This window comes from Xiphophorus maculatus, chromosome 22 (assembly GCF_002775205.1).
Source record: "Xiphophorus maculatus strain JP 163 A chromosome 22, X_maculatus-5.0-male, whole genome shotgun sequence".
Taxonomy (NCBI): domain Eukaryota; kingdom Metazoa; phylum Chordata; class Actinopteri; order Cyprinodontiformes; family Poeciliidae; genus Xiphophorus; species Xiphophorus maculatus.
This window is the reverse complement of record NC_036464.1, coordinates 19625885-19647462: the sequence shown is the minus strand read 5'-3', so window position 1 is coordinate 19647462 and position 21578 is coordinate 19625885. Positions and strand designations below refer to the sequence as shown.

Sequence of the window (21578 nt, the reverse complement as noted above, 5' to 3'; positions counted from 1 at the left end):
TTTTAAGTCAGATGAGGTTAGTTTCAAGAAAGCAAACACTACTCAAGTAAATAAAACCTAAATACCTGATAATTACAGTAAGAAAAAAAAAATCTATTCTGATTATGGAGTCTTTATATAATAATCATGTTGTGGTCTCTTTTGGTACAAATTTGATTTACTTACAAACTTTTGTTCTCTGTTATTTTAATTGCATGCAATTTTATTTAACATATCTTATTTTATTCTCATAGAATATAAGCCAAATTTGGCATGGTCCAAAGTTCCCAACAAATACAATCCTTTAGCGCCCCCTATGGTTTATTTTGACTTTTTTTTAACCAATCAGAGACGCTGACACAGCCTCACAGCGAAGGCAAGCGCTCTTGTTGCTGATAGGTCAGTTACGTTCTAACTAGGCAGCGCAGTACAGTGCCAAACGTCGCGGAGGGAGGGGATATTTTAATGGCAGTCAGTAGCACTTCAACATGGAAAAACTCCGGATTATTCTTTATCTTTGAACTGGTGTAGCTTCGCTTGCATCTGTTAAGATTTTCTTTTATATCTTGCAATGCTATAAAGTAATAGTTCGGATAGAGATGTGTTTCTAGAGCTCTTTCTGCAGCAGTGGACCGACTTTACCCGCTTGATTTGTGCGTGAGTGGCTGATCAGGCCTAACCGGCTGGCTAGGAGACAAGCAGACGGTTAGCTTGAGTTGAAAGGTATAGTATGTCCCAGTTATTGTTTGACTCACTGTTACTTTATATAACATTATATATAGTCAGTTCCGTATATCTGTGCACTTGGTCGTCTTGAAAAGCACGCTTTTCTCCATCTGATGTTGCCAGGTTAGAAATGTAAACAAGAGACTTGCATTAGCCTAGTAGTTATCAGAGCTGAAGCTAACGGCTAATAGCTAACTTCACACAGCAGTTAACTTTACATGCGGGCCAGTCTGGACTTAACAGGCGTAGATAAGTTATCTGGTCCGGTACAATGCCACGTAGATAACTTATCTAACCTCTGAGCTTTATTTTGGTTTACAAAATGCCTTCTGTTTGTGTGTTGCTTGCAGAAGACTTGACCGATTTTCACTAAAAGCTTGAGCTGCTGGCAATGCTAACTTGGTGTGCTATCAACTAACAGTTGGTTCAACTTTGCCAAAATGCCTTGCATAATTTCTCCAGTCACTGAATATATGTTATGCAGAATTTATTAAAATGTAATATGTGTGTCGCTTATTTTATATTTAGAAGTGATGTTGCTAGTAATTTGAATTTGCTATATCAAATTATCAATATGCTTGTTTTTTTTTTTTACGTAGGTTATTAGGTCATTACTTGCAATGTCGAATATAAAGCAAATAATGCTATCAAGTATTCCAAATGCTTGTTTTTTCTTATTAAGACGTATTGAATGCTTTTAATTAATTCTGCCGTAGCTAGTAAATATTACTATTTAAAAACAGAAATTACCTGCTGAGTTTAAAAGATTCAAGTGTAGTATAACCTGATTTCCTCCCCCCATGTAATTTCTTAGGACGTACTTTCCTCACGTTTTAAGTTCTGTTGTGGTACAAAAATAGTTGTTAAATCTCAAACGTTTTTACCACCGTGGGAACACTTGCATATACAAACAACACCCTGTGTGTGTGTGGGTGTGTGTGTGTGTGTGTGTGTGCGTGTATGCGTGGGCGCGCGCGCCGTTTGTTTGTAATACCTTATGGGGACCATTTTCCTGACACATACTACGTTGTCCACAAGGAACAACGCTGGGTTAGGATAAGGGTAAAGTTTAGGCTGCAGAAATGAATGGCAGTCAATGTAAAGTATAAAAACTCTGAAATATCATAACTTTAAGTGTTTGTCATTTAATGAAATCTGTCATAACCTGGTTCCATCTTTTTAAAATTATTTTAATTCCTCCTTTGGGTCTGTATCTTATGCACATCATATCAGATTAGGACAACAAATATATATATATATATATATATATATATATATATATATATGCATATTTATATTCTTTTTTAAATATTGAATGTCAAAGTATTTATAAATGTTACCCTGGGGAGTATAAACTGAATCCTACACTAATCCATTTCAAACCTGAACTATTTAGGCACTGAGGACAAAAACTACTAAGTTATAAAATGGTGAATAGACTGCATCATTTTTGGTGATACTTCTTCCTGTGTTTACAGAGAATATGTAACATACAGCAACCAACATGACATCCAGATTCGGTAAAACCTACAACCGCAAGGGAGGGGAGGCGAATTCCAAATTTGAAGAAGTTTTCTCCAACAAGAAGCCCACCCTGACCACCAAATGGGGGGAGACCACCTACAAGGCACAGCTGGGAGGCAAAAAGCCTTTTTTAAATCCTGGAGCAACTGAGGTCTTCAAGAGGCCCAAGCTTGAGGACAGCGACAGCGAAGACCCGTTTGGGTTCGACAGCGATGAAGAGTCCAAGACTGTGACCTCCGAAAATGTTTCTGAAATGAAGATTAAAGAAGAGCCCGTACCGAAAACGGTTACAGCGGAGAGCAGAGTGACTGCTGCCGTTGTGACATCAGCAGAGGCCTCTGCAAGTATAACAGCCACATTGACAAGTAAGTAGCCACTTGTAGAAACGGCCTGTTTGGGGAATAAAGCGTGACCATGATTTTTGTTGGCTTCACACATGAAAAGTTGTCATGTTAAAAACCAAAATGTATGTAATCCACCAAGTCTTCTTGAAAATATTTTCAATTTTAGTGTTGCATAATAGCCTATGCATTTCTTTTCTCTTTGCAGATGAGCAGATGTCAGAAGAGGATGTTAAGGACAATCAGCCGTGGTACAAAAGTGCATTGGCCGACAGCCAAAAACCTGTATATGTGACCTGCGTCTCAGAGACCGTCCTCTTCGACAACAAAAACTTGTCTCTATCCCAGATGCCGGTTTCCTCCTTTTCTAACTTAGATGCCGCCATGTCAGTAAACGTACCTGGAGGAATGCACAACATCCAACCTGCATGCTCTTATGACGGATCCCTGTTGGAGGAAATGAAAAGTGAGGACCAGGAGCTTTCCACAGAGCCCCCGCCAGAACCAGTGGACAACATTCCCCCTTCCCCGTTTACCTTAAGGGCCTCAAACTGCAAGAAATACCAACGACCCCACCGGTCTCACAAAGCACTTGCTGAATTCAGCGACAGCGACAGTGACAAGCCCATTGACCCCTCGAGTGCCCAAGATAAATCCAATAGTGTCCTTTCTGCTAGCGCAAGTGGTACTGCTGCCAGTGCTAACACAGCAGCCAAGCCCGCAGGCAGGGGTGGCGGGAGGGTGCGGGACTACACAGTTCTGCACCCGTCCTGTTTGTCAGTGTGCAATGTCACCATCCAGGACTCAATGGACCGCAGCATCGACGAACTCGTGGCACAGCCCACCCCCGCTGACCTGGGAGAGGCAGGTCAGATGAAGAAGAAGTCGGACACACAACGACCTAAATCGACTCGGTAGGTTTCTTTCTTTTTTTATGTTTTCATTTTTGTCTCAAAAGTTGCATTGTAGTGAAAATTCTTCCGAGTGAGGGTTCTCTCTAATTTGAAACTATTCTAGTTGAATAAGGATTTTGAAATATAATGTTCTTCTGAACTATTTGCACTTTTCTATTTGCTTTTTCATGCAATCTCCATCATTAAACACCATTTAATAGTTTTTTAAATTATGCATCAAATTGCAAAATTGAACTCTAATTTAAATTTAGATGTCACACCTTGGTTATTTTAACTTTATGACATTTGCTGTATCTTGGCAATATGATCGGTTCGTACAGAAGTCGGACCCTGTTCTGTTTTTTTATTTGTTTTTATTTTTTAAGTGTCACCTTTAGCTTTCCATGTTTACTCTCTTCTATAGCTTCTCAAAGCAGCAATGTGAAAGCAGTAGTCAGTGTTTGAAGTTGCCTTGCATTGTTTGTCTGTTCAATGCATTTACTCTAAGACAACAAGCAGTACTTGGAGGTTGTCCTCCTGGCAAAATAGTTACTTTTTCACTCAAAAATGACATATATTTGTTCTCTTGTATCTCTTTTCTTTTAAATGTTAGTTTATCGAACTAATTTGATATAGTGAAGTGAATTTTGCTGTAACTTACATGTGGGTCAAAATGAGAGAGAGGGGAAACACAATTAAGTATTGCAGCAATGCAGATGAAATTAAATGTAATAAACTAAGTAGGAAAAAAATCTTAATTGCACAGATCATATTTTTGAAGAAACGTTGGTTCTATTGTTTTTTAAAATTTTTTTTTTTTTAGGTTTAGGCCTATCCAGACAAAGCCGAAGAAGACCTTGGCTCAGACCAAACTGGAGTTCTTTGGGTTTGAGTACAAGGACGACGAAGGGGAGGATGCGAGTTCTGAAGGGGCCACGGCTGGCAAAAGCAGCTACAAGATCAAGTATTTTGGCTTTGATGACCTTAGCGAGAGCGACAGCGATGACGAGAACTCTCAGGCCAAAGAGAAGAAGGTCAAGAGGGCGGCCGCAGCCTTAGCTGCACTGAGCTCAAGTGTCGACAGTCCTCATACCAGCGACTCTCAGGACAGTCAAGCCAGCAGCAATACAGGTGAGCAGAGGTGATATTACCGAGGCATAGACTGATATGATGAAGAAGTGACAAGTAATTTTATCATAATCTTTCCAAAGCTGGATTTGGAACCTGACTTGGGGTCACAAATCTCTTTTTAGCACTTTCATTTGGTAGCAGGTAAAATTGACAAAGACGGTGCAGTATTTTAATTCCACAGTAGAGAAAGCCATATAGTTTCAGTAAGTGGGTATAGGGAAAAATATCGGTATTGGTATCGGCCAAATAAGTTTTAGTATGTTGGCAAATTGGATATTGACCAAAAATTCAATATCGTGCATCCCTAAAATTTGTGCTTGGTTGAAAAACAAAGTCTTACTTGTAACTAAATCTTATGGCGTTTAAAAGACTCGTTTGTTTCCGCTAAATCAGTGGTTCTTAACCTTTTTTGAGGTACCGAACCCATCAGCTTCATATGCGCAGTCACCGAACCCTTCTTTAGTGATAAATAAAATAATTTTTTTTTCCAAATTCAAGACATAGCCTAGGTATATGTTTTTTGCTGGTGCACAAAATGAGCTGTGCATGAACATCACCTTTGCTCAAAGAACAAAACCATGAACTCACAGCAAGTTACAGTATTACTTTATTCTGGCCCCCCAAAATTATTTTGGCCCCATAAAAGAATTTCAGCCCCCAAAATATTTTTTTACTATTTTACTAATTAAAAATAAATTTGGATTTTTTTCAAAGAATTACATTTTTTTAATAACTTTTTTTTTTATTTTATTTTAAATTTAATTTGTTTTTTGTCGTTTTGAATCCACAAAATACTTTTTTGGGGCCAGAATAAAGTATTGCACAAATGACATACCTGCAAATCAGTGTGACGTCTGCTGTTGTCTTTGGGAGACCAGTTCAGAGAGGCGTGGCTTCACCTTGGCAAGTGCATCTACAGAACAAAGTCTGTTCATTTTCTTCTTTTTTTGCTCGACATATTTAGTATGGATTAAAATATTAAGAAAGAAACCACGCAACATACAACTACGACAGCCGCTGATACTGCGCGCACTAAATTCCCCGCAGCGCTGATTGGCCGGGCAATGTAACATGATCCTCTGCAGCAAGTGATGGCCAAGCGGGGCGCGTCATCACGACTTTACACAAGTGTGTGTTTACCTCCGCGGCAGAGGCTCCGCCGAACCCCTGAGACTGACTCATCAAACCCCTGGGGTTCGATCTATCCCAGGTTAAGAACCACTGCTCTAAATGCTGCAGCATCTGTAAGGAAAAGGCATTTGTGGGTTACGCAAGAAAAACTTTCCAAATCCTCTCCGCCAGTGCTGAAGGGTTGTTGGTGGAGGTCGTTTAATGTCACATTGCACTGAGGTTCCTGTTTGTTAAGTTAATAAATTAGCATGTTTTCTATAAAACCTTAACCAGCCATTTCTATAAACAATACCAAATATTCAACGGCAGAAGAAGATGTCTGCTCATTCCACAATTGCATTTTTCATTGCCACTGTGGTACCTTTAAGCTCTCAAATGTTGTAAGATTTATCACCAAGATGCATTGTTGCCTCGCTGAATTAATGAACTAAATGCAGGTTTTTTTTGTTGTTTTTTTGTGCTGAGCATATTTAAAGAGCATACTTTACTTTTTCTACAGATGCTTTTGACTTCTCTGATGACAGCCCTGGAGTCACTGAGGGCCAGAAAGGGCGAACAGGAAGGCAAGGTGACAAATCGAAGGATTCCACCACTGGACTCAAAAAGATTTTCAGTGGACCCAAAAAGGTAACTTTTTTTGTGTTCATATGTAATTCAAACTGTTTTTATCCAAAAGTTATTTTCCGTGCTTTACTTAGTACCTTCTGTGAGAGGTTTCTCATTGTATTATTACTCAAGTATGAAAATTTGCACACAAATCTGTTAGCAGTGTTAGGGTTGGATTACGTGACTGAAGAAACCGATGGGTCTCAAGACTAAGATTACAAATAAAGAGCAATGAATATAAACCAATAAATATAGAAAGTGGAACTAAACTTAATTCTACATTTTGGACAATAAATCATTTGAAATGAAGGTAAAGGAAACCTAAAAATACATTACAATCATTTACATAATTTATTAGTAATAAATAAAAGTCATTACATAAGGTAAAAACCAAAAAGATTAGTGTTTTTATTCATCTTTTAACAACGTCAATACTCTGTAGTGCCCCGAGTGCTTCAGGAAGCTCCTTTCACAGGTGAGGCCCATGTTGTTTACAAACTACTAAATCTGATCGGCTGGTTCTGTTGACACTTTTCTGAGTAAATGCTATGATTCATCTGTAATTTATGTTTGAGTTGCATCTCGTCGCGCCAAGCGCCCGATGTTAAAGTCCAGCTTTAATTACCCCTAACACCAACATGGTAAACGTGTGCTTCGTTGTAAATGTGGATGTTGTGTGAAGAGTTTAGATTATTACCTCCTATTTTTACAGTTTTTTTTTTTCTTTTTTTCTTCAGTCCTGATTAGTGGTGTTTTCAGAGCACATTTTGCTGTTTTAATTGAATCATACTTTGCCATGGCTTTGGGTTATTTGTGCTCTGTCCTCTGCCGTTCCCACCATCATCAGCATAAACTGGTGCATCGCCTGCGCAATGTGTGGTTGAGTCACAGAATGTGTTATTTACAGGAAGTGTTTCTGTGCTGCTGGGAGATTCTTCAGCTCCAGACTGAGCCTACAGCTGCCCTGATTAAAACAACCGCATGAGCTTTCTACCATTTATTGAAATCAAATAACTAAATTATATGCAATAAGCAAAGTTTTCTGCTTAAAAATGACTGTTTTTTCAGTGACCCCAACTCTCTGCGAATGACTAAAGTACTAGGATGCTGCAACAGGGGTGGAAATGAATGAGTCAGTCTTTCCGGGTCAGCAACTTCTAAACCTGACCGTCTGGGCAGCAACCTTCACCAACGCTTTTATTTGTATTTTTTTCTGTACCAAACTTCTTTTGATCAGGGAAGTAAAAGAAAAATAACCTTTTTAAAGTAGTTTGTTAATTTTTCTCATACTGTGTGCAACTATTTTTCACGGCTCCTCTTTAATCATTAAATTAAATTTATGATTAGCGTTCTATTGAATTGACAGATATGATATTTTTTTAAAACATTTTTTAAATTTGTTTTTAGTCTCCTTCTAAAGCTGTGTACAACGCTCGACACTGGAACCAACCTGAACCCGAAGAGATTCCTGTGCCTCCACTTTCTCGATCTCAGACCTCCCCGGTAAGACCATGAGTTGGTATTATTTGCATCTGTCAAGACTTTGTAAGAATCCAGTCTATTTATAGGTTGTGTCATTTAGAAAATATGCATGCCTGCTGTTCAATTAGAGATGTTCTTTAAGAAATATTGTGCATAGCAAATGACGAAAGGGAGTTCAATTTGTTTTCTCAGTAGTAAAGTTATTCAGTAGTTGGCAGCTAGGATAACGCATTTATAAACTGTCCCACTAATTATTCCTATAAATGATAATATTGTTACTTTTGACCCTATTTTCAAGTAACATGTTGATAATAGCATAATAATACAAGTTTGCCCTCTCAAATACCAATAAACTTTAATTTTGTAAATAACACTTGGCACTGAAACTGGAAGAAAATTTAAATATCCAAAATAAAAAACTATAAATAGAACAGAAATAAAAACCATGGACAACAAAACCATAAAATAATGGATTATGAAGTCTCAAAACAAATCACAATGAATTTTATCCAGCTTATTTTAATTTGTCATCCAATTATTTGAATAAATGCTTATTGCAACAGGCCCATTAGCAGCTCTTTAAAAAAAACAAACATTTTATTTCCAAGTTTGTGTTTTGACCGATGCGGTCAGACAAGTGAGTCTAGCTTTGCTTCTTTATTTACCCTCTGAGCTGAATTTACCCCATGGAAATAAATGTTTGTTAGGAGACAAAGAGCTCGGGCACAGGCTTTCTTAAAATTGGCTGTTGACTTTGCTCGATCTCCTCCGACATCTGTTTAAAGCGCTTACTTACACACACGCTCCTAAACTGTTCAGCAGTGGTAAACCTTGTAGACGTGCCCATTATACAGATTTCATTACTTTGGTCAGACCTTTATTTTTTTTTCTCTGTCTCTCTCTCTGTCCATTTCCTCCTCCTTCTTCAGCCCGTTTTGTCGAGCGGCAGCAAGGACAGCAACTCTCACAAAGACGACGGCTTGTTCAAAGCGCCTCCACCGCCACCAAAAGTCATCAAATCGGAAACCATCCCCACACGACTCAACCAAGAGATTGTCACGGCACTCAAATGCAGGAAAGAAGACAAAGAGGTGAGTGGAAGGCACAGCGAGATGGAGTCTCTGGTAATTGCAATTGATGTTTAGCTATTTTGTAGGTTACTGATATGTTTTTTTTAAGATGCAACAGTCAGTCTTTTCAACAACAATTGTTGCTAATAATTTTAAATCCCCCATAGATTACTTAGGTTAATGATGGGCCTCCTGGACAGAGATTACACTCTGGTCCTCCATGGCCACAGATCACCTGAAGTGCAGAGGTGTTGCCTCGCACTAATTCTGTAGTTAGTCCACCCTGTGTCATGCTGAGCACACTCGACAATCTCGTTGCGACTGGTGAACGTGCAGAAGGAACTGCTGATCAGGCCTTAATGCTTGAACCATTATTGATGAGGCAAATTAGCGCAGTCAGCAATTGCAGGTAATGGAACCATCGGAGGGGGCGTAGCGGCACGGGGCCGTTCCATCGATATCGGCGCAAATGTGTTTTCCCCCCGGCTGATTGTGTCTCCGGACAGATGCGCCGCTTTCCAGTTAGCTGTAATTAATCCCATTCCTCTTTCAACAGCTGTACACGGTGGTGCAGCATGTGAAGCACTTCAATGACGTGGTGGAGTTCGGAGAGAATCAAGAGTTCACCGACGACTTTGAGTACCTGGAGACGGGACTGAAGAGCAGCCAGCCACTTAACACGAGATGCCTTAGGTAAGCTCGCTGCTTGTTTCTCTCACTTCTGAGGAGAAACTCTCCCAGTCTGCAGTGATGGTGATGTTTTTCAACTCCTGCCTTCATTGTAGTAAATTTCAGTTACCTCACTGAATTGACGAAACGGGGAGAACGCACTTGCTGTTTTTATGTTTATTCACCGCATTTTAAGGTAAATTTTCTTTCGGAGACGTTTGACTGTGGACCTTTTATTTTCATCCAGGCTTTTTACAAGAATGTATTTTCACTTTTTGGTAACCTTCTAGTTCTACTGCATCGCAGCATTTACTCTTTTAATTACACCATGAATTCTAACATGATGCAAATAGTTTTCACTAATGCAGAAGAAACTACAAAAAATACATTTTTGCTAAATGTTAAGCTGGTGCTGTCATAATAATGTTAGAACATTTAATTATTGATTTTGATATGCAAAAATATAGAACATGTTTACTGAACTTTCTGTGCTTTTTCTCATACCATTATTTATTTTTACTCATGATACAAGAATAGCACACTGATCTTAGCTGGTTACATTGGTCAAGCTGTCTTCTGGGTTGACCTTTAGTTCTCATCGCATGTGGAACACACTTTGGTGTTTTATGTGTACCAAAGTGTGGTAGCTTTATTTCATCCAGCTAAGTAGCAGTGCGCAGTAGCAGGGTAGGGAAGGGGTGGCTGTGTATTTCTCTGTGCTCCAAACACCCGGAGAAAACTCTAATCACTCCAGGACTTTATGGACTGACTATTATTTTCCACTTGGAGACCGTAATATTCTCTAAGCCTTGATATATCTTTATTCTTGTAACCAACTCATGCCTAATTCCATAATTTGTTTGGAATTAGGCAAATCTACTCAGGAGAAATAATAGATATGCAAATTGAATCAGTGGTAGCCTGTCTCCCCTTAAGCTTAACAAAGAGTCATGGATAATACTGTAATTTCCACACTTTTATTGTCTTCCAGTATAATCAGCCTGGCCACACGGTGCGCCATGCCGAGTTTCAGGATGCACCTCCGGGCCCGAGGAAAAGTGGCTCAGGTCTTCAAGATGCTCAGTGACGCTCCGCAGCATCCGGTACGTCATCATCTTAAAGCGGCAGGTCTAATTGAAGTGCTGGAAACGTTATAATTATGCCGCACACCTGGGTTCATTCAACAATATGGTGTTGTATTCTCTCACAGAACAGAGAATTATTAATAGTCTACTTTCTTGTAATTGTGTAACTTATTGTAGTTAACACAAACCAGCTTGGTTTCTGTTGTTAAACTGGATTCAAATTGACAGTTTTCACAAACATTAAATCAACTTTCTTAAAAAACTCTTTTTTTTCCCTTTCTTTTTTACATGTTTTTTAGAACCTCGCTCTGTGCACCGCCGCCCTGATGTACATCCTGAGTCGAGATCGGCTCAACATGGATCTGGACCGAGCGTGTCTGGAGCTCATGATCAAGCTGCTGGAGCTGGACCAGGACTACTCAGGCGACCAGGATCAGCTCACCGCCAAGGAAGTGGCGAAGGTCAAGGAGAAGATCAGGAAGCTGTGCGAGACCGTGCACAACAAGCATCTCGACTTGGAAAACATCACGGTATGTCCTTTAAAAACTTGTGATGATATCTAACCTAACTTTTGCCTCCGTCTTACTGTTACAATAATCATGAATTTAATTGCTAAGTTTCATTGTCTTATTAAGGAATCCTAATTGTTGATCTTCGTAGTTCTCCAGAAATGTGATGAATAAAAAGCTACAAATACAGAAAATATCCTGCGTCTGCATGTCTATGTTTATTTTTTCTTTTCTAAACATTTCCGTGCTTCATGTTGACGTCCGAGATATAATATATAATTAATCAATCTAAAACTCAAACATATCTCCTCGTGCAGACGGGCCACCTCGCCATGGAGGCACTATTATCCCTGACCTCCAAGAGAGCGGGCGATTGGTTCAAAGAAGAACTTCGGCTGCTAGGAGGCCTGGACCATATTGTGGATAAAGGTCTGTGTGTGTGTGTGTGTGTGTTTTGAATCCTCCTGCTTGATTGCTTCTGCTTTGTGGTTTAACAACGTGAAAAGTCAAGTGTGCCATTTGCGTTGTGCTGCCACAGTGAAAGAGTGCGTGGAAAACCTGAGCCAGGAAGATGACAAGGAGAAACTCGTAGAATCTTTGTGGGGAGCCGAGAGATGTCTGAGAGTGCTTGAAAGTGTAAGTAGTGTCTTTTCAAGTTCTTCAATACTTGCACAAAAAAGTGAGACTGGAGGACAGAAAAAGTTTTTATTTTATTTTATTTTGAGATTTTCTTTTTGTCATGAAAGACATAGTCGAAACAACTTGTTGACGGCTTTTATAATATCTGGGTTAAACCTGAATGTTCCTGATTCCTTTTTAAATCTTTGGCTTTGTGTATCCCACTCTGTCATCTTCTGCTAACAGGTGACTGTGCAGAACCCAGAAAACCAAGGTTATCTGATTGCCTACAAAGACTCGCAGCTCATCGTCTCCTCTGCCAGGTGAGCTCAGGTTGATGTCTGAGTTACCTGAATACTTTTTGTCACTCACCAGGACTCAATAGATTTCAGCTCCGACAGTTCCAGCTTTTTCGGTTGGCTGCGCTGCCGCAACATTTTCAGAGCTCCTCTGTTTTTGTCCTTGTTTAGGTTGTACATTAATCTGATACATAAAGGTATGAAAACGACTAGTCCTACAAGCTGTGGATATTAAATGAACAAAATCTCCTGCCTGGTTTTTGTCTGGTGCAACTTTACAAACATAGGTTGGCTGGTTTCACTGCTTCTGGGAATTAAAATGTCAGAAGATGATGAATCAGCAGCACAAGCTGCACAATCCGCCCCTTTCAGAGGAAGTCCTGTTAATAAGAGCTTTAAATATAACATTTTAAGTTAAGTACATGTTTAAAGTTTGAAGAATGTTGTGCCTCAGTATAATAACATTTATATTGTTATTATTTTGACAATTATGTCAAGCATAAGCAGGCATGATTGCAAAGCAACTAGTCCAATAAACTGACTAGCTGGTAACACATTAAATAGTCTTAACTGAAAACTGCTAATGTTGGGCTCAATGGTAACTTAGTTGTCATTAAGTCACCGGAAAGAAGGTCAGTGGATTTGGAACTCATGTTGTTTGTATCTATGTGTTGTAAAGATGAAAATGTAGCAATTAGTAGTAGACACACCAGTAAAACAAACAAAACATGGAATGGGTTAATATGATTGGCAGAAACATAGGTTTCATATGATTGGCTGGAAAAAGACATTTGTGGATTAAAACGTCAGGGGAGTCTCAAACTTCACACACAAATCCAGCGCAACAGGAGCAGCTTGGAAATAAATATATATTTGTGTTTTCATCAAAAATACAAGTGTGAATCTTGTTCTGTCCATTTGTGAATTATGAGACAGTTTCGGCTCAATATACTTACCATTTTACTGGCATTTGCAACTAAAATGATTTGCAATCAAGTTTGATTGATCCGCCAAATAAACTTGTGACTTTAGACTCAAAGAGCCTGGCAAAGTTTAGTGGCAGTGTTTTTTGTGACCCCAGTTTTGAGTCCTTTTTTGTAATCTTTTCAAACTGCATTTCTAATGAAATTTATTATGTTCAACAGGCAGTCACAGGATTGCTCCAAAAGAAAAGAAGGCCAAGGCCTCTGCTTACAAATGATGGCAAAAGCCGGATTCGAGCTGTTGATCTAGACTCATCTAAAACTTGACGCTCCTTGACAAACTAAATCAGTCAGAAAAAGTTCAATCTTTATCTCCTTGCTTTATGTCTTTGTGCCGCCTTTCTCCAGCATTAATCTTTTATTTTCTGCCCCACTTCTGTCATTCCACGTCTCACAATCCCTAACAAAAGCCTTCCTCTTTTCTGTCATCAGAGCGCTACGTTACTGCGAAGATATGATCCAGCGGTACAGCCGGGCGCTAAACAACAGCTCCCTGTCGTCGTCGTCGGGCGTAACGCTGCCACACTGTAGCTTCAGCAACGTGGGCAAGGCGGTGGAGGACTGCATGAGGGCCGTCATAGGGGTGCTGCTCAACCTCACCCACGATAACGGTAGATTAATGTTAGCTTAGTTTCTGTCAAGAGGCGATTATTTAGCCAAGAATACTTTTATATTTATAACATTTTAGCATGCGCTGCAAAAACACAAAATCTTAGAAAGTATTTTTGGACTACTTTCTAGTGGAAATATCTCAATCAGCACAATATAGGAGCGTGTTTTAGGTCAATAATTCCTTATTACTGATGGAAAAGTACTATTTGTTCATCAGTATTGAGGAATTGTTGACTTAAAACAAGCTCATGTGTCTTGCTGAAAAGTTACTTGTTAGTTTTGTCTCATTTAAAGTGTACTAACATATTTGCACTCGGAATTACACCAAAAATACTTAAGATTTTCTAGTTTTTGCAGCGTGTTCTTCTTGTGCTTTTCACTTTGGATTGTATCATTAAGGACAAAGTGGAATGCTTGAAGGTTTACTGAAATAAAACAGCTCAGCAGGGTTTGGTTTCATGGCGTAAGCAGAGGCTGAACGATCGATCTTTTTGTTTGTAGAGTGGGGAAGCACCAAGACGGGCGAGCAGGAACAGCTGATAGTCACCGCGCTCAATTGTGTCCTCCGAGTCCCGCGCTACATCCCACAGGAGCAGCGCTTTGACGTCCGAGTGTTGGTAAGACTCTTCCGAGGAAAAACGTCCCTCCCCTCCACCCGATAACAAAACAACACAATGAATCCCCTCCTGACCCGTGCTTTCTCCGGTTTGTGTTGCTTTTGATTTATGCACATCAGGGTTTGGGGTTGCTAATTAACCTCGTGGAGTACAGCTCCAGAAACCGCCACTGTCTGGTGGACATGGAGTACACGGTGGATGACACGTGTTTGGAAGACAGCCTGATGCAGCCCGCTGATCCGACGCAGACGGAGACGGCGGCGGCGGCGGCGGCGGCACAGTCAGCCGGAACCGAGGGAGACGAGGCGGACGTGCCGAAGCCTTCTGGAGCGCTGGCTGCCCTGGTGAAGGTAGAAACTGCCACAAAGTGTTAAGACACCACCTGTCATTGTCATTGTAGTTTATGTCAAAGCATGGAAAAAACTTCTACAGGAAACTGGAATATGCTAAGAACTTAGCTGACGTAATGTGGAGCAAAGCAGGTGAGCTGTGTTTCTCCGCTTTGCACAGAACATAATTTTCACAGCTTGGACAGTTCAAGTTGCTAAATTTAGGCACGTTTCATAATGCTTCCCTGAACTTTTATCCCCATATACTTTCCTGCCCAGAAATCTTAATCTGTGCTGGTCTGTGTGTTGTGACTTGCTCCTCCAATAGCTGCTACCTGAGTTATTTTTGTTGCTTCAAAAAATATATAAAAATCTGTTTCTGCACATCAACAGTAAGACCCCAGCTACTCTGAATATCCGTATAAAAGGATATATTCTCAAAATAATTGTAGCTTGTGTTTTTTCTGGAACAGTTTCCTTTTCCAGCTTACAAATGAGTGGAAAAAATGGTCAGGACAGAACAATACAGCTGTGACACAATCCCCCAAAAAACACTTTTATTTTAGCTGTTGGTTACCAGCACAGAAAGACACGATGAAAATGTGTAAGGAAGACCTCTGATATCATTTTTAACAATCTGTGGAGGTCTAATCCAGTGCAGATGTATACACCACAAAAAAAATCTCAATTTGTTTTTATTTCACTACAAAGCTTTCTTGTGTGAGCAGGAGCTGCAACGTAAAACAAATAAAAATAAAACTCTTTTTCAAAACATCTCAGTCAGTGTTCCCCATCGCCTGCCAAATTTTGGAAAAATTAATAACTATATTTTGTGTTGATTTTTAATGTCATATTCTGCAGGCACAGAACTGAGAAAATGACATAAAAATGAAGACCTTTGATTTTTCAGCTATGTAACAGGTGAAAAATCGGTTTTCAGCTACAACAGAAGTTGTAGTTTTATTCGTCTTCCGTATATAACTCATGTGAAATCTCTTTAATATTTGTGGAAAGATGTAACCGTAAGGACTTAACAAATGTATTTTCTGCAGATGCAGACGTTTGCATTCCTGCATCTGTGCCGGATTAACATTTACTTTTCAGGAGAAAAAGTAAATCCCTCTAAGCTGTGAATAAATGCGCAACATTAGCAGCAGTTTAGTAAAGTTAATGTCAGTCGTTAAAGAGCCGAAACAGCAGCAGGATTTACTCTGTTTGTATCCACAAATGGCTGAAAGCAGAACGGGTCTAGTCTAGTTAAAGGCAATAGACACGACTATAAACTAGACTGAAATATGATTTTTTAGAAAATTTAACTCATGTAAATTGCTTTGGACCATTCCAATACAAAACTTCAACTTGAAAGTTTAAGGTAATATTTAAATACATCCTCCTTACCAGGGTGGTTTTGTGGGGTAGTTGCTGTGCAACAGTGGAGGGTAAACAACTGCCTCAGAAATGTTTCCTAAAGATGAACCTTCCCTTCATAATTTCATCTTACAGCTTTAAAACTTCTGTCACTAAAAAAACCTCTGCCACTAATGATGGTTTTTGAATAAGGGTTATTTATTTATTTTTTATTTTTTGGGTAATTCACCTGAAGTTTTTGTTTCCTTTTTGAAATAAATTGGTGAGAATTGGAGATTTTATTTTTTTTGTATCAAAATCCCGTTTCCATTTATTGTCTGGAAGACAATATCTTCCAGTTATTGTCTTCTACAGCTGCATGTAGCTTTCTCTGCTAGTTTTTTCCGCCAGCTTACCTCTGTCATTTCCCCACCAATGCTCCAGCTCTTCCTGGAGCGGGAGCGTGCCGCCATCCTGGCCGAGGCAAAGACGGACGACCTCATCAGCGAGGCCCCTAAGCCGGCCCTGGACCAGAGTGGCGAGTGGCAGGAGACGTCAGGAGAAATCCAGTGGGTGGCATCCGAAACGAACGACAGCCAACCTGAAAAGAAAGAGGAAGAGGATGAAGAGTTGGACCTAAATAAAGGTAGACGTTTACACGCGCACCTGCGTCTCTGTAGTCGCTTTGGTTTCATAATCATACGTTCTCGATTCCGTAGCACAGCTTCAGCTTAATTGCATCCTATGCTTTCCAGTTACAGTAAGTGATTATTAAGAGTAAAAATGCATTACAGCGTTTGATTAAGAAGCTGCAAAAAGTTACCGACAAAACTTCATTTTTGCGCTTATTTTATTGAACACATCTATTATTAGACATTCAAGCGATTGCTTTTGAGAATAAGTCGTCTTTTCTCCCTCGTTTCCTTCCAGCTCTGCAGCACGCGGGCAAACACATGGAGGACAGCATCGTCGCCTCCTACACAGCTCTGTTACTGGGCTGCCTCTGTCAGGGCAGCCAGGTGAGCCTATGACTAACACACATTCACACACTCCATTCCGGGCGCTTCTGTTCTCGCCCCTGAACACGTCTCAGTTGTTGATCACCGACCTCTCCGTGTCGCCCCCTCCCCAGATAAATGTGACTACTGTGAGACAGCACCTACCTAAAGGGGATTTCTCTATAATGACAGAAATGCTGAAGAAATTCTTGAGCTTCATGAACCTCACTGTGAGTATGACCCGCGAGGTGACGGCGCTAAGGGGGCCAATACGGAAACGTGCGGGAACTCGCTCGGTGTCGGAATGATGCGATGCCGTCGAGTCAAGTCGGGGCCCTGAATGAGAATCTCACAGGGTGACAACCTCTAGGTCAGGGGTCTCAAACTCCAGTCCTCGAGGGCCGCAGTCCTGCAACTTTTAGATGTGCCTCTGCTGCACCACACCTGAATAGAATAATTAGGTCATTAGAAAGGCTCTGGAGAACTGATCTACACAAGGAGGAGGTAATTAAGCCATTTCATTCCAGTGTTTTGCACCTGTGGCACATCTAAAAACTGTAGGTCTGCGACCCTCGAGGACTGGAGTTTGAGACCCCTGGTCTAGGTGGAAATTTGAGAAGTTTAATACAAAGATTAAAACAAGATCTGGATGCTTTTATGATAGAAATGCAATAATTATTCCCACTTTTGATAAAATAATATATAATTGCTCTATAAATGTCATCCTTGTGGTGTTTGATGGCTTTTTGAGCCTCCAAATAATTAGAGCTGATAATGAGTCAGACAGCTAATGTATTTTTTTAAATTATTATTCCTCAATATCCAGAATGTTATAAAAACTGCAGGAAGAAAATTGAAATTTGAAGTAGGGAAATTATGGATGTTTCAAATGGAAAAATATGTGGGAACTCAGCTAGAGAATTGAACTAATGTGTTATGATGGAGAATATTATTGCTCCTTTCTTCTCTTTACTAGTTTAATAAGCTCATATTGGCTGGTTAACTAGTGAGCTACTTTACAGACAAACTTCCTGTAGCTTTAAATGTCCTTTCAAAGCAGAGGGATTTATTTTCCACACCATGACTTTCTAAACATGTGACGCATTTTTTGACAGGAAGGAAAAAGTGTAGAAGCAACAGCCACTGTGCAGAAACAGGTTGGGAATGGGGGAGATAGAGATTAGATAAATACACAGAGAGAAAGCACGCGGATTATTCTGGCACTTTGTTTAAAGTCTCATTAAAATGAGTTGAACTCATTGGAAAATTTAAAGAGTTTTTTTGAGCAGTACATTTTTTAAGACTTCAGTATCCCAGAAACTGGCCCATGCCCAATCTGAAACCTTTCCTCCAGGAGGAAAAATCATTTGCAAGCAATGACATAGTAAGAAAAAACAGACAAATGTTTGAAGTAAAGATTTTTATTTGACTATCTTCAGCTGTTGATTCAGACCTTGATTTGAAAGGGCATTTATTTTTGCACCAAACGCACTAAAGCACCTTTTTGTAAAGTGGGTAAGAAAAGCACTCTTGAGAGCCACCAATTTTCTTTCTTTCTTTTTTTGTTTGTGATTCTCAGTAAATCATTTCAGTCCCTCTTTTGATTCATTTTCCATGAGAAGTAAAAGCTGCTGGGTTGTGTGAAAGACCGGTTAGGCCTGCCTGTTTCTCCAGAAGTTTTAAAACGGCTCACACGGCCTCTACTAGCTTTTACGGAAAGCTGGCATTAAAATACAAAATGTGATCGATCTCATAAATTCTTGTGTGACCAAACTGCATATTTCAAGTACTAATAAATTCAGAAAAAGAGGGCTAATTATTAAATTAATATTTATCGAGCCGCTTCTGGTCCCAGATGTTGGGGTTTTGAAGCAGCTTCATATGCGATCCGTTTCGTCGGAACGGGTGATTGGAATCATGTCTTCCACTTTTTTTTTTTTTTTTTTTAATTGGAGATACATTTCAAACTTTAATCTGCAAATTTTTTGAGTTCTCACACTTTCTGTTTCCTTCCTCCATGCCTCCCCACACAGTGTGCAATGGGCACCACAGGACAGAAGTCTATCTCACGGGTCATCGACTACCTGGAACACTGTTAACACACGATGAACCACAACGAACTCACTCTTCTGCACACTTTAAGGGTTCAAGATCCCCTTCCCGTAGATGTCACACTCCCACGACCTCATCCGACCACCCATCGACGCTCACACCGATGATGCGTCGCGTCTAAACTCACACAAAGCTACAGTTCGAGTTCCCTTTCCGGAGCACAGCCTGAACCAAAGCCCTGTTAGCTGACGAACCTGTTGATTTCCTGTTTTTTTTTTTTTTCTTAAGTTCTCTCATCAGACTCCACATTTCATGTGCAAATTTATACTTGTTTGTGATTTGCACAGATTATTATTTGCTAAATGATCCCGCGAGATTGGTAACAATGAGTCGTTGGAAACGGACTCGAAGCGGATCGTCCCGACGACGACAAGCCGCCGAGGAGGAGCCGTGTTGGCTGTCAGGTTCTGATTTCTGGCTGCGCAGCTCGAATGTGCGAAGCCTTGAATCAGATTTTATGGATCATTACATTTTAATCTCTGCCTGTTCACGTCCAAGCCAAGGGTGAAATAATTGATCAGCAGGGAAATCAATCATCTTCATGGACTACAGAATGATGTCTATATGTAAACAGCGTGGAATGATTTTGAATGCGATCCATCAATTTTTATTTTCTCTCTCCTCCCCACTAATATTCACAATTAGACTGAATGTTTAAGGGAAATGTTTGTTTTTTTTAGCTCTTGGTTTTAAGTTTTTAATTGTTCTCACACACAATTTTAGCTCTTTTTTTTTTTTTTACTGTAGGACATTTCCCCCTCATGTTTGAAGCGATCAGGATGACCTTTGACTGAGACAGAAACAACACGCCATTATGGATTTGTCGTTCTCGCCCAAATTTGTGTCTATCTTAATTTAAATGTCAACTAATCCAACAGCGTGATTAACTCGTCTCAGCTATAGCACATAATGAATTATTCCAGATGATTGTTTTTAAATGGAATGAAATAATTTTAAGAATTGTATTTAATTTAATGTTTTCTCTCCTCATTGTGCAAAGTCTTTGCTGAGCTGGACTGTGTTTTGTTTTAATATAATCATGTGACCGATTCTTTTTTTTTGTTTTGTTTTTTTGTTGAAAATTTATAGATTGTGGCCCAAGTTTTAACAAAATATAATTTTTGATTAAGAAACTCGATTGGATGTAGCTTCATGCTTTCCGTTAGTCCATCGTCACGATGTTGTCGGCTCTGGACTCCTCGTCCGAAGCCGCCGTTTATTTATTCTGCTTCCGTGTCGTTTCGGCCGTGATCGTCCGCCCGATGCTCTGAAAAGCCTCTCGTCGTGAACTGCTCTCCTGTTTCGATCACTGAACCGGGTTACAGCCATACTTCTTGTACAAACTTCGGTTTGATCTGGTTTTGTAGGGCTGCGGTGAACATGACTGTGTTTACTGTTAACTACTTTGCAAAACTTTGGTCTAAAAGGAAATTTTAGAATGTAAATACTCGTGTACATATACGTTACTGGACATTTAAAATGCGTAGACATCTTCTTCTTCTCCTCCCCCCCTACTCCGGCCCACTCCTCTAAGCTGATATCTTATTTTATACTATATTTCTGAGTTGTTTGAAAAAAAAAAAAAAAAAAAAGACAATAATAATTGCAAGATTTAAAAAAAACAAAAAAAAAACACTGTTTGTACCTGTTTTGAGAACATAGTCTCTGGTTACATGTAAATAGTTGTATCTGAAAATGGAACAAAATTGCTACTTTCAGTACATATGGCGTGTGTTTTTTCCTTTATTGCCTTTCCTGTTTTATTGCTGACTTGAAGAACCCTTGACACTTATTGGTAAAGATTTTTTAAAAGCCTTAAATTCCCGCTTTATGGCACTTTTATATAAGCACACAGAATTATTATTTTTTTTGCCTACTTAAAAATCCTGCCTTGTCACTCTTCCAGTTGTTTTTAGATTTATTATCCGTCACCAAGTGTAGGTGAGCAGCCATTTTCTTGCCCATTTCCTTAAGATTTCGACACATATTCTTTACTAAAAAGGTTTTGTTGTCTTTTCCATAGAAAGGAATCCAGAGGAATGCACCTGTGTCATGTCTTATGTGCAGACGGATCTTCAAATTAAGTCACCGGAAAGTTAACTTATTTCAGTAATTCAAAACTCGTCTCGTATGATCATTGTCTTGATTGTCCCTCTTTGATTCTCTTTAGTTTTAGCTCAGGTCATTTTGCTGGCCAGTTAAGAAGAGATATTGGTGTTTTTGGCAGTGCAAGCCGGTACCGAGTCCAGCTGGAAGACGACATCAGCATTTCTATGAAGCTCTGTCAGAGTGAAACATTGAGTTGTCCAAAATTCCCTGGGGAGAAGACTGCTCTGATGTACAACTTGATGAAAGACAGGACCGAAACCAGACGAAGCCGTGGCTCCCTAAATCATCACTGTCTGTGAAAAGTTCACACCGGACCTCGGGAAATGTGGGTTCTGTACCTCTGCTCACTTCCCCCAGACTTTGGGACCTCGCTTTTCACATTACATTCATAGTTTCATCTGAAAGGAG

General features: G+C 39.8%; 1 protein-coding gene across 1 annotated transcript; it reads left to right on the top strand.

Moving 5' to 3' along the window:
* The first annotated feature begins 419 nt into the window (after positions 1–419).
* On the top strand, positions 420–20653 carry wapl (WAPL cohesin release factor). The gene is made up of 20 exons (XM_014470686.2): positions 420–702; positions 2184–2594; positions 2779–3484; positions 4287–4594; positions 6225–6352; positions 7739–7834; positions 8743–8904; positions 9440–9576; positions 10544–10655; positions 10937–11167; positions 11464–11575; positions 11685–11782; positions 12011–12087; positions 13479–13657; positions 14160–14275; positions 14395–14625; positions 16396–16597; positions 16882–16970; positions 17084–17179; positions 18983–20653. The coding sequence occupies exons 2-20, from the start codon at positions 2210–2212 to the stop codon at positions 19046–19048; spliced, it is 3531 nt and encodes a 1176-aa protein (XP_014326172.1). The 5' UTR covers positions 420–702; positions 2184–2209; the 3' UTR covers positions 19049–20653.
* The last annotated feature ends 925 nt before the right edge of the window (positions 20654–21578 follow it).